This window comes from Oryctolagus cuniculus, chromosome 3 (genome assembly GCF_964237555.1).
Source record: "Oryctolagus cuniculus chromosome 3, mOryCun1.1, whole genome shotgun sequence".
In the NCBI taxonomy this organism is placed as follows: domain Eukaryota; kingdom Metazoa; phylum Chordata; class Mammalia; order Lagomorpha; family Leporidae; genus Oryctolagus; species Oryctolagus cuniculus.
This window is the reverse complement of record NC_091434.1, coordinates 68,626,419-68,639,162: the sequence shown is the minus strand read 5'-3', so window position 1 is coordinate 68,639,162 and position 12,744 is coordinate 68,626,419. Positions and strand designations below refer to the sequence as shown.

The 12,744-nt window shown below is 45.5% G+C and overlaps 1 protein-coding gene across 2 annotated transcripts in view; it reads left to right on the top strand.

Moving 5' to 3' along the window:
- ITGA6 (integrin subunit alpha 6) overlaps positions 1–12,744 on the top strand; it is an 82,487-nt gene that overhangs the window by 39,978 nt on the left and 29,765 nt on the right. For both annotated transcript variants that reach the window (XM_017342933.3, XM_017342934.3), the window contains exons 3-9: positions 519–598; positions 2,041–2,296; positions 3,538–3,669; positions 6,742–6,952; positions 7,923–8,116; positions 8,257–8,345; positions 9,198–9,316. In XM_017342933.3, the coding sequence (XP_017198422.2) occupies positions 519–598; positions 2,041–2,296; positions 3,538–3,669; positions 6,742–6,952; positions 7,923–8,116; positions 8,257–8,345; positions 9,198–9,316 (1,081 nt within the window). The remainder of the gene's footprint in view (positions 1–518; positions 599–2,040; positions 2,297–3,537; positions 3,670–6,741; positions 6,953–7,922; positions 8,117–8,256; positions 8,346–9,197; positions 9,317–12,744) is intronic.

Here is a 12,744-nt window from a genome sequence, read left to right as displayed (position 1 = left end):
TGATAAAAGATGAAGCTTGTCAGCTAAGAGAGCCAAAGTAACTCTGAAACCTTATCTCCCTGTCTCAGTTGAAGAGCAGTGATGTTGTGTTAAAAGTCGGGGGTGGGGATGGGGGCGGGGGTAGAGAGTGCCTGCTCTGGTGGTTTGGAAGGTAGTTGGGTTCTACATTGTTGCTCTAAGGGGGTCTCTTGGAGGCTGCCCCCCCTCAACTGCACAAGTTTCAAGCAGCTTTCTGTATTCAGGACCTGGGTATCAAGGGAGGGCAGACACATGGGCACCACGCAGAGCTTGCTATTCCACGTGTAGACTGTTACCAGAGGTTCTTTACCCATAACCACTTCTCTGAGTTCCTGAGACGGGAAACCATTTTTCTGGATTGAGTAAGTGCATTTCCGGAGCCACGGGACTTGGAGTACAGGCGACGTGGAAGCACTGTGTGGTGTCTGTCCATTTCTCTGTGGCTTGGGCAGTGCCTGGGCAGCGCTAACCGTGGGTGTCCCCTGTGCTGCTTCCCACAGCTGACCCTGCCTCCGAGAGCAAGGAGGACCAGTGGATGGGGGTCACGGTCCGGAGTCAGGGACCAGGCGGCAAGGTGGTGGTAAGTGTGGACGCGCGTGTTCTCCCGTCGCGTGCAGGCACCAGGACTTTTGCACTGGCTGGAACAGGCGGCGTCCTAGCACACTCACTGCGTTTATGCAGGAACGGACGCTGAGTGGAAACCGAAGCATTGTTCTCCTGTGACTCCTGATCCATGAGAGTACTTCAGAAAGTTCAGGGAGAAATGAGATTAAACGAGAAGTTTATTGTGGTGTGGTACAACTGGAAATCCATGTATGCTTTTATCATAATACACATTTTTCATGACTATTTTGAACCCCTCATTACATGAATTTTACAGTTATCTGCACCAAAATAAATCTCTTACTATTCCCTGAACTTGTTAAAATACCTTGTACTTGGATGCTGTTCTTCAGAACTTGCATATGTCAAAGGACTTTCGAATAAATCTCTATGCGTTAGCCCCTAAAACTCCATATGGTCTTAAAGCAAAAAAAAAGGCAAACAAACTAGACACAGTTTTTAATCCTAGGAACTTATAATTGTCATAGGTCAGTGTTAGAAATGAGAATGACCTTGGAATTAACATCAGGTAATGGAAGCTCTCTTGGTATTTATCCTGAGCTTCTTCAAACAGAAGTAGGAGCAAAGAACAGGGGGTTTACGAGGTGGGTGGGTGGTGCTAGCCCTTGGAGGTGCATCCCCCTTGGAACGAGGATCCTTTTGTCTGTTGGAATTGCTGGAACAAAACCGACACAGGCTTTGGAGAACCAGGAAAACTTCAGTGCACCTTGGATTTTGACATCTAGAAGGCGGTGTCCTGGGAAATTGACTTGGGTCTTACAAGTCTGTTCCTCTTGTGTTGGTGGGGGGTGTGATGGAACTCTGCGGAAATTAGAGATACGATTTCATCTGGTCTGGTGGTGTGATCCTCTCTGCCTTTTAAAAACCTACTGAGGCAAATGAGTGTAGGTTGGGACAGATCACAAGGAACATGTTTGGGTAGAAGGGAAACGTCTTCTGTTTTGCTGGGCCTGCTTGAACCCTATGAATACGTGTCCGTGATTTCTCTCCTCCAGAGCATAATTGCTTATTTCACACACATAATTACTTATTTCACAGCCACTAAAAGCCAATTAAGTTCCACAAATGAAGTAAGAAGGTGTCTCCCTTTGTTTATGTTAACAGGTGGATTTCCAGATAAATTGCCTGTGGTTGCAGATTGGCTTTCAATATTTGGATTGGAACATTGTTCTCTGAGTGGGGATAAGACAGAAGTCCCGGTTTCAACGCTGGGTCATGGTCCCCTCAGTGCCACTCTAGGGAATGTTAGCTGGTTTGGGATCCAGTGCAGGATGAGGACATGGTTTGATCACCTACTTAGAATTAACCTCTTCATTGTTGACAGTGTTCTTGGTTCGCAATTTTAGCGACACAAGGGTTGTTGACATGAGTGGGCTACTCTGTTCTGTCTGTTTGCAGACATGTGCTCATCGATATGAAAAAAGGCAGCACGTTAATACAAAGCAGGAGTCACGAGACATCTTTGGGAGGTGTTACGTGCTGAGTCAGAACCTCAGGATCGAGGACGATATGGACGGAGGAGACTGGAGTTTCTGTGACGGCCGACTCAGAGGCCATGAGAAGTTTGGTTCGTGCCAGCAGGGTGTAGCAGCCACTTTCACTAAAGACTTTCACTACATTGTGTTTGGAGCTCCGGGTACTTACAACTGGAAAGGTAGGACGTTGCTTGTATTTACAGAAATGGGGTTAGACGGTCTATGGCATTTCTAGTGTACGCACTGTGAGTTAGTACATTTTAAGTGAACATGTGTAAACCAGGCATTTATATATGAAAGTGGGTAGGGAACTAAAAATCTAAATGATGTGATTTGTAAGAACACATGATGATCGCAGTGTGTGTTTCGGTTTTGAGATCTGTTTCTTTCCCTCAGTTGGTACTTTATGTTAAGACAAGGAAGTAACTATGTGAATACAGGTAGGTAACTTATTCCAGGAGGGGTATAATAACAATTGAGTGGTTTTGCTTTTGTTCATTGGAATAGACTTTGTTAGGGTATTTTGACCTAATCAAAACCACACAATGACTTAGAAATCATTTTATTTTAACAAGCATAAGTGCCATATAAAGCAAAAACCACATTTACCCAGAGTGTTTATTGTAATTCATAGGGAAATGTGACTTATCTACTTATAAATCCTAACCTAAATTGTTGCCTTTTTTAAAAAGCCACACAGTGATTTGGGCTAAGTTTGTGAAATTTTATCTTTTAATTACCAGTTATAAGAGTTTTAAAAAGGAAATTTTGGCTTAAGTGATTTAAACAAAATATATACTTTTTTTTTTTTTTAATTTTTAAAACTTACTTGAAAGGCACAGAGACAGAGAAAGATCTTCCCTCCACTGGTTCAGTCCCCAAATGCCCACGACAGCTGAAGCTGGGAGCCAGAACTCTGTTCAGGTCACAGGTGGCAGGCTGCCTCCCGGAGTCCGCACCAGCAGGAAGCTGGAGTCTGAAGCGGAGCTGGAACTTGAACCCAGGCGCCAAGTGCCTGACTCAGTGTGGTCATTTCACTCTCGCACTGCAGAAAAGATGATAAATTGATCTGGGATTACAGCAAACATAACATTTATGAATACAACGAGTTCATGTCATTTAGAAAACTAGTTTTCTGTCGATGTTGTAAGCTAAACATTCCATTTCCATCTCCATTTTTGTGGCATTATAAAGATAGTTCCTGAAAATGCATTTTTTTTTATTGCAAGAGCAAATTTCTTTCACATAAAAATTGGCAGAGACATGTTTAGCCACCTTAAAAATCTTCCCTTTCCTCACATTTTCCTTCCAAACTCCGTGAATATGTGGCCGGGAGGGGGGTGTTTATCTGGAACCATTTATTTTATTTTGTTTCATCTTCACTTTTTTTGTTGTTGTTTGTACCATTTCATTCCTGTAGGGATTGTTCGCGTAGAGCAAAAGAATAACACTTTTTTTGACATGAACATCTTTGAAGATGGGCCTTATGAAGTTGGCGGAGAGACTGACCATGATGAAAGTCTCGTTCCTGTCCCTGCTAACAGTTACTTAGGTAGGCCTGAGCGCAGGCGGCACCCCAGCCTCGCCGACACCGCGTGCGGCCGCCCTCCGCACGCCCACCGGCCCCTGGGCTTCGAGGCTGAGACTAAGCCGGGGGCAGCCAGGGGCCTGTGGCTGCAAGCTCTGGGTGCTGGTGAGCCTTGGTGATCTGGAGGTTGCCTGACTGGTGCTGGGCCCCATCCCGAGGGGAAGCAAGCTACTGTTGCCTGCAGTTGGCGGCCTCTTACTTGGAAGTCTGTGTGTCCTGAGGTCATGGTGGCCTCTGGAACCTGAAACAGCCGTTCACCCAGCTGTGATTTGCAGGCGGCTGTGCTGCCTTCCCTTGCCAAATTGGGCCACTTCTGGTGCTGTGCGTAAGCTCTGTCTCTGTAAAGTTGCTCTCCGTGGCAGGTCAACACCTCCAGGTCGCCCCTGTGCCACTGCCGTTCTCCAAGGGCTGGCCCTGCTTCTGGCCGGGGGTCCGCATGGCAGGGCCACACATCCCCCACCCCCCTTCGCGGAGGCTGAGCCCCATTGCTAAGGCGGTGCAGAGGACACCCGGATTCTAAATGCCAACTCCTTAACTCCCCACGCTTGTTTGCATTACTAATGGTGTCCTAAATTATTCATGTGCATTATGGTAATTACACAAAGGCTTTTAAAAGCTCTAATTCTTGGTATGAGTTGACATAAAGAATAATTACTGTGCATTTCTTGGGAAAATGTAAAAAAATCTCCTAAACCTAAATAGTAACCTATTTTTTTTTTAAATGAGGAGAAAAGCACCCATATGCAAGAGATATTACTGGGATAATGGAAGGTAAAAGAGGAAAAAATAGGTGTAAATGTGTGACTCATTCCAAACAATGGGCTAGTTGTAAACATACACTAAGAAGTTTAAATTGTATAAATATTCATAATACTCTTCATTTAAAAAAAAAACTTCAGCTCATATACCCCCATCTCTCCCAAAATAAAAATGCTGTTTAAGGGTATAGAAAAAGGAAGAGAAACATGGTACTTAGTATTTGCTTGTTCTTAAGTACCTACTCTGTGCTCTAAGTCAGGTGCTGTGTAGCCAGTGCCTTTCACATCTGCAACACTAAAAAAACATGAGTGTCCTTTTTGTTTTTAATTTTTGTTTGTTTAAATGGATGAGTACCACTGTGACTCAGCCTGAGACTACACCATTAATAATCCTCCCAGCAAGGAAAGAGAAGGAATCAGGAAGATGAGGAGGTGGAGGGGAAGTGGCTGGTGTGTGACCGGCGCGGCAGTGGCCTTGGAGGACCTGGGCCCCAGGGGTGATGGGTTCGGCTCTTAGGAGAGGGGCACCTGCAGGATCGAGTATTAAATGCAAGATTTCCAAGTAAACATGGTCAACAAACCAATCTTTGACTGTACGTTACCTGACCTTTCTGCTTCTTTAAACGTATCGTTTAGGGATCACGTGAGACGAGAAGTATGCAATGGTTCTGGTTAAGAGACCAACACTCTGGTCTTTTGGATAGATGCCAGTGGATTCTAGGGACATAGTCGCTGTTAGAACGTAGGGAGATACCAAGTGTTTTAAACACGCTCGCCGCTTTCAGGCTCAGTGTCCTGCAAAGGGGATGCTGGAGAAGGAAATCCAGTTCGTATTGTGACCGTGTGCTTGTCCATGCTGTGTGCGAGGCTGTCATTTCCAAAGAGCAGTGGGGGTGGGGGTGGGGGTGGGGGAATAAAATGGTCTACCTGAGGTTCTGGAAGCCTGCAAGCGGAGCAGCTCGCTGGAGGCGCCCGTGGCCCCATCGTGCAGAGAGCGCAGCGCGGCTGTTCTGCCCCTTACCAAGCATAATTATCTTTTCCCCAATCTCTTCTGTCCCGTGCGTGTGTACAGGCCTGCTGTTTTTGACCAGCGTTTCCTATACAGATCCTGATCAGTTTGTTTATAAAACACGGCCTCCCAGGGAGCAACCTGACACATCCCCTGATGTGATGATGAATAGCTACCTAGGTTTGTGACCTCTGAGATGACAAATAAATTGTCTTGGTCATGGTCATTTAGAAATTTTTTTGATCCATACAGAGCATAAATCTTTTTATTTTCCATTTCGTTTCAAGTGAAGCGCGCACAGAAAGCCTGCCGGGGTGCGGGCTCTGCTGCCAGATGGGTGGCAGAGCTGGAGTCGATTGTATCGGCCTCCTCCGAACGCGGGGCTCATCGGATTTTTCAGCTCACTTCACAATTTGAGAACTGCAGCGGGAGTGGTGATGCTTTTCCAAAACAAATCCCGATGGAAGGGGTGAGCTGTCTGCTTCGGCATCTGCCTCACCCCTCTGGAGAAACATTTGCTTAATCCGAATGGTGTTGAGGAGGGCATTTCTGCTTTCCGCCAGACCTCAGCATCTGCGCTCTGCCATCCTGCCCGGAGCTTTATAACCGGGTGTGGCTGCGATGTTTTCGATGTTTTCGGCCCTCCCACCAAGCAAGTCGCTGGTCTCAGCAGCAACTCGGCTCACCTCTATTGTTCACCTGAGGTTCTCAAATGCTCTTTGTCATCAGCCATCGTTTGGTTTGCATGTTTGTGTTTCAAAGCAAAGTTCATCCAAAATAGGGAAATGTTGTTATGGTAATACCCATGAGGGTAGCATCTGTGCTTGCCGGTTACCCGAAAGACTGAGGCATAAGGGAGTCATTTCATGTAAAAGTCTGCTCATAGCATCATAGCCAGACCCCACGGCATGCGCACGATTGTGCTGCACTTGGCCTGTTCTCTGTAGCTGAGATGTAACAGCCCTGTGATAGCTGGATCCCCTTATTCTGTAGTTTCAATCTTTAAAGAACATTTGATTTCATTTTGAAGATGCATGATTCATAATTCAAGTTACACAAATGCTCAGTCATGTAGACTAGGAGTTGGAACTTCCAGAGAAGTAGCCCTGCCCTCGGTCCTTGTGTCGGATCGCTGAGCTCTGGGACTCACCCTGTCAAGGCGGTAGCTGGTGGGGAGGTGGTAGAAAAGGGGACGTTAGGGTTACCAGTATCACAGACCTCCTCCTGAATGACAGGATGGATGTAAAAGGCTGTATTTTATTTTTCCAGGCTTTTCTCTGGACTCAGGGAAAGGTATTGTTTCCAAAGATGAGATCACTTTTGTATCTGGAGCTCCGAGAGCCAATCACAGCGGAGCTGTGGTTTTGCTGAAGAGAGACATGAAGTCAGCACACCTCCTGCCGGAGCACATATTTGACGGGGAGGGGCTGGCTTCCTCCTTCGGCTACGACGTGGCGGTGGTGGACCTCAACAAGGATGGGTAAGAATGTGGCCGCGCTGACGGCAAGTCGTTGCTGCTTTGCCTGGCTTCTCTCGGTCTCAGGAAGAGCCTTCGTGTGGGGCTGGTGGGTTCCAGATCTGCACCGTCTCCAGAGTTTGTGTGGGGGCAGCAGATGCTCCTTACCTCCCCCAGGAAGTGGGATGGCATTTTTGATTTTTAGTTTTTACCTATGCCCTAGGACTGTGGATCCGTTAGAATTAAAATGTGAAAAAGTAATGCAAAGAGTGACAGCTGCATGATTCTGTTCTGTGATTTCTTTAAATTTTTTAAAGTTATTATTTGTGTTCATGTATTTGAGCAGCAGGGAGACAGAGAGAGAGAAATCTCCCATGTGTTGGTTTACTCTGAGTGCCCGCAACAGCCAGGGCTGGGCTAGGCTAAAACCAGGAGCTAGGAACCCAGTCCAGCTCTCTCACATGGGGGCAGGCACCCAAGTACTTGAGTCACCTTCGTGTACATTAGCAGGGAGCTGGCATCGGATGTAGAGCCAGGGACTCAAACCCAGGCATCCCGAGTGACAACCACTGTGCCGAATGCCCACTCCTGGCCTTTGGTTTCTGAAGGGACTGCTGGAGCGTCTCGAGGGTCCTGTTGACCCTCAGGATTGGTGAGAAGGTCATCCATGTGTCTGTGGCTGCTGGTGCCCAGTGGTTTAGATCAGAGTAGGGTGGAGTAGGTTTGGGGTCTTCCTGGTGGTCGCACCATGGTTCCAGTTTGAGGAGCTGACCTTGGGTTCTCACTCCCAATATTTTCCTTGGGATGTTTATTGCGGGCTACCTTGATTATTTTTTTTTTTTTCCAGTGTTTTAATGTATGAGACATTAGGTCCAGATTGGAGGTCTTTTCTGTCGTACCTGTTTGTGTCCTTTGTGCCTGGACTGGGGTATTCTCCCTTAGCTTGCTGGCATTTCAGCTGATGGGTCTCTGTTCTCCCACATCCGTATTTTAGGTGGCAAGACATAGTGATTGGAGCCCCACAGTATTTTGATAGAGATGGAGAAGTTGGAGGTGCAGTGTATGTCTACATTAACCAGCAAGGCAGATGGAATAACGTCAAGCCAATTCGTCTTAACGGAACCAAAGATTCTATGTTCGGCATTGCGGTAAAAAATATTGGAGATATTAATCAAGATGGCTACCCAGGTAGATACAAGATGATGAAATGGTTATGATTTACAGATTGAAATTTTGGTTGTTATAATAATGAATGCTTTCCGGTGTCTTATTTTAAAGCATTGGAGTATTTTCAAAATGTAATGTTTATGAAAATGTGTTGTCAACAGACATTGCAGTTGGAGCGCCTTATGATGATATGGGAAAGGTTTTTATCTATCATGGGTCTGCAAGTGGAATAAATACCAAACCAACACAGGTAATCAAATAACCTGATTTCTACAGCTTGTCTCAGTTTTTAGCCTGTAATAGATATTTAGGTGGAAATGAGTTATCATACTGATTTTGTTTTATTCACAAGTCTACAAGTATGAATTTTGCCTTTTAAAAAGTGTATTACTGGAAGATAGCTCTAAAATAGATATATAATTGCAATGTCTTGCTTGTTTTAATTGTAAAATTTCTTTGGTAAGTTGGGAATCAAAGTCATTCAAACACAAGACTGCCCTCGTCTGACAGTATAAAGACATGGAAAAGGTGTGTATGGGTACTTCCAAAAGCTCATGGAAACACGAAATTAAACGATCACTCTGTTTTGGTGCATAAAAGCGCAGCCCTACTCATTTGAGGGCGAGGATGGAAAGTCCTGGAAGACTGTTGAGATGGGGTTGTACGAGCAGAGACCTCACGCACATCAGGTGTGCTCTCCATGATCTTTGGAAGTGCCCTCATCTTTCCCTCAGTAGCAAAGTAAGCAGAAGTGAAACTGGACAAGCACGTGGAGAATTCAGACCCCCACGTTTTTAAATTGCTTTTGAGAAAAGTGAGACTTGGGGACTAGAGAGGAGAGGTTTGATTAGAAATACCTTGGTTAATTTAATGCATTAAACTCATCAAAGAATGGCTCCTCTGTCCTTTGAGATACTGTGTAAATCGGGTGAAATAGAATGTCTGAAATGTTAGATCCTATGAGTACTTGTAATTTAATATAATTTAGCTACATGTGAACTCCTGAACGTCCATTCAGAAGAAAGTTGTGAGTCTTTCGGAGCATAGATGAGAAGTTCCTTTTGGTGTGCCCGTGCTCATCTGATGCACTGTTTTATTTCAGATTCTCGAGGGGACGACACCGTATTTTGGATATTCAATTGCTGGAGATATGGACCTTGATAGAAATTCCTATCCTGATGTTGCTGTTGGTTCCCTCTCGGATACTGTAACTATTTTCAGGTGTGTTATTTCAGACCTCAGTTAAGTATGTTCAGTTATCAGATTACCTTGACATTTTGACCTTTTGGATTGAAATTTGTAACATCTGCATTTCAAAGGCAAAGACTTACATGTGTTTGGAAGATATTTCATTTCTTTTGAGGGCAGTATAACAACATAGTAACACGTATGCTTTTTGACATTTTTATTTGCCTTCCTTTTTATTTGAGAGACAGAGAGATCCTCTGTTTGCTGGTTCACTTCCCAAATGCCTTCAACAGCTGGGGCTGGGCGAGGCAGAAGCCTCTGTGTGGGTCTCCCACACGGATGGCAGGGACTCAAGTACTTGAGCCATCATCATGTATGCTTCCCGGGGTGTGCGTTATGGGGAAGCTGGATTGAAAACAGAATAACCAGCACTTGAACCTCGTATGGGAAATGGGTATCCCAAGCAGTCATTTAAAAAAAAGCTGCTGTGTCACGTACAACTGCCGTGGTTGGTTTTCTCTTCACTGGCTTTATAGTCATTTCTTAAAGAATATGTTAAAGAAGCGGGCAGTAGCACAGTGAAACTGTTTTCCAGGTGTGCCTGTTAACACTCCTTGCCCTGTAGTCTTCCAGAATGGTGTCAGGTGTAGAGGTAGCCTCAGTATTTAAAATACCCTCACATCAACCCTGGGGCTTAGAAACCAGCCCCAGGACACTTCTGAAGAGAATATTACGTGATAGTAAATGACGAAAGTTGTTTTAGATATGAAAGCCATCCTGTATGAAAAACTGAGACACACAGAGGAAGCTACAGATGGCAAAATTAGGAGATATGAAAATCACAGGGAAGAGTGTATTTGAGATGCTACTGACAGTGTCCGGGGAACCACCAAAGCTGAGTAAACCAAAGTGCATGGACCCGTGTGTCTGTGATTTGGAGAGGAAGGAGCTTGGGGAAGCAGGGATGCATCCTCGTGCTCCTGGTGACGTCCTCCCCGAGTGCTGTGAGCCTCTCAACCTCCTGAGCCCTTGTAGCAGGCTGTTGCTGTGCTGTGTGTGCTTCTGGGCTAAGGCATCCAACAGTGGGCTGTCCGGTGTTCTGAGACACTGTCTTTAGATGCATGTTTCTCTGCTGATGCAGTTATCAACCTTAAAGTAGTTCAACAATTTTAAAAGGTGGAAGAATATATAACAATCAGCTATTTTAGCAAGAACGTCAATCAAAAAACAATGTGAAAAAAAATTTTGAAGGTGTAGTTCTAGTTTGATGGTTAGTTCAACTATTAACAAAACTTGACTTCTTATACCAAAATCTGGTTACCAAGTTTTCAACACCAACAGATGAGAGACTGACCTTTTTTTTTTTTTTTTTTTAAGATTTATTTTATTTATTTGAAAGGCAGAGTTAGAGACAGGGAGAAGGGAGAGAGAGAGAGAGCTATTTCCTGTCCACCAGTTCCCTCCCCATATGGCTGCAACAGCCAGGACTGGGCCAGGCTGGAGCCAGGAGCCTAGAACTCCATCTCCCACGTGTGCAGCAGGGGCCCAAGCACTAGGGCCATCCTCTACTGCTTTCCCAGACACATTAGCAGGGAGCTGGATCAGACTTGGAGCAGCTGGAATATGAACTGGCCCCTATGTGGGATGCCAATGTTGCTAGTGGTGGCTTAACCCACTATGCCCCTATGACCTACCTTTCATCAGTTAAATATTTGCCTGTGTCCATGTGTAATTGATATTTTGATAGTCTTGTTGCCATGTGTAATTGATATTTTGATAGTCTGTTGATAGTACTTTAATTTCCTGTCGTCATAAGCGGGTGGACTGTGAACCCAGCAAACTTGTTCCTCCTTTCCTCATGGACCTTAGAAAAGTGAATTTCAATATCCTTTGATAGCGAGAGGCGTCTGAGCCTCCTTATTTCACAGCTGAGGAAGCTGTGGCCGGCCTCACTTGAGCTTTCAGGCTGGATTCTGTCGTCCTGGGCATTTCTCCCACGAAATCCTCCTAGGACTTAAGGACACTTAGTAGATATATACCAGGTAAACATGAGGCAGCCAAGCCAGTAAGATTTGCTTTATGTGTCGAGACACACTTTTCATGATTCACGTGTTCTGTGCCTTCACAATTGTGTGTGTTAAATAAGGTAGACAGGAATGGTATATTAAATGGAATTCATGACACGCATTAAAGCATTAATAAGATGACACATGAAACATTACATCTGGGGCAACTGATTGTAAAATACTTGGGAGAGCTGCAGTGGATTAGGCAATGGCCCGGGACTCCGGCATCCCATTTGAGTGCCAGTTCAAGTCCTGGCTACTCCACTTCTGATCCAGCTCCTGTTAACAAGCCTGGGAGGCAGCACACGGTAGTTCATGTACCTGAATTCCTACCTGCCACATGGGAGACCATAATGGAGTTCCTGGCTCCTGGCCTCAGCTTGGTCCAGCCCCAGCTGTTGAGGCCATTTGGGGAGTGAACCAGCAGATGGAAAATCTCTGTCTCTCTGCCTTAATAAAAATAAATAAATGGGTTTTTTTATTTTTAAGAAGAGGGTACTTGTGAATGTTTGCCTTTTAAATATGTGCATGCTCTCAAAACTTTAGCGTGTACAAAGGATCTTCAAAATGTTCATGTAAACTGCTTATGAAAAAACTGTGCATGAATTTCAAGATTTCTTGCCTGAAAAATACACTTGAAAATGTCCATGAACTTTGGAAGGAAACTTGTATGTAGTTAATATCTTTGAAAGTGGCATCTGTCTAAATATAAAACAAAAGTAGAGAGGTAAACAGTGGAGCTAGAGAGCACGCAGAAACCTGCCCTTTATCATGAAGGGGCTTGTGCCCACTAGCCCACCAACAGATTGATTCCACAAGTTTGAGCTGACTGTTTGGGATTTGGAGTGCATTTTCCTACAAAAGCATGGTTCTCTGGTATGGTTGGGCTTCCCACAAGCCCCCCAGTGTCAGCCTAACTGACTGCGCATGGTAGTGGAATCCTAGAGCCCGTTCTGAATTCCGACCTGGGAGTGCTGGAGGGGAGAGCTGAGGCAGCACCTCCCAGCCCTCCCCCAGCTCCCATCCACAGGCTTGCGGAGGTCAGGCCGGTGGCCCCTGCCAGCCCTTTGCAGAAGCCGGGGAGAATTCTCCAGGGAGAGAAGAGGTGTTCTCACAGAGTAAGCGGGCTAAGGGTGTGAGACTCCTGCTGGTTAAGTGTTTGCAGGGTTGGGGTAGGCAGAGCACAGAGGGGACAAGGGTAAGGGATGCGAGTTCTTGTTATAGACACTATGAGGATGGGTCAGTTCTGGCAGCAGGGGGACAGGGGCTTATGGCTGGGAGAAGGGAGATTTGCAGGAACCATCCACATTGCTGATAATCACCCTGACAGCAGCCCAGGCAACTGGTGTGTTTTGGTGTAAGTCTTTCGGGGTGTAGTTTGGCAAGATCACTCTA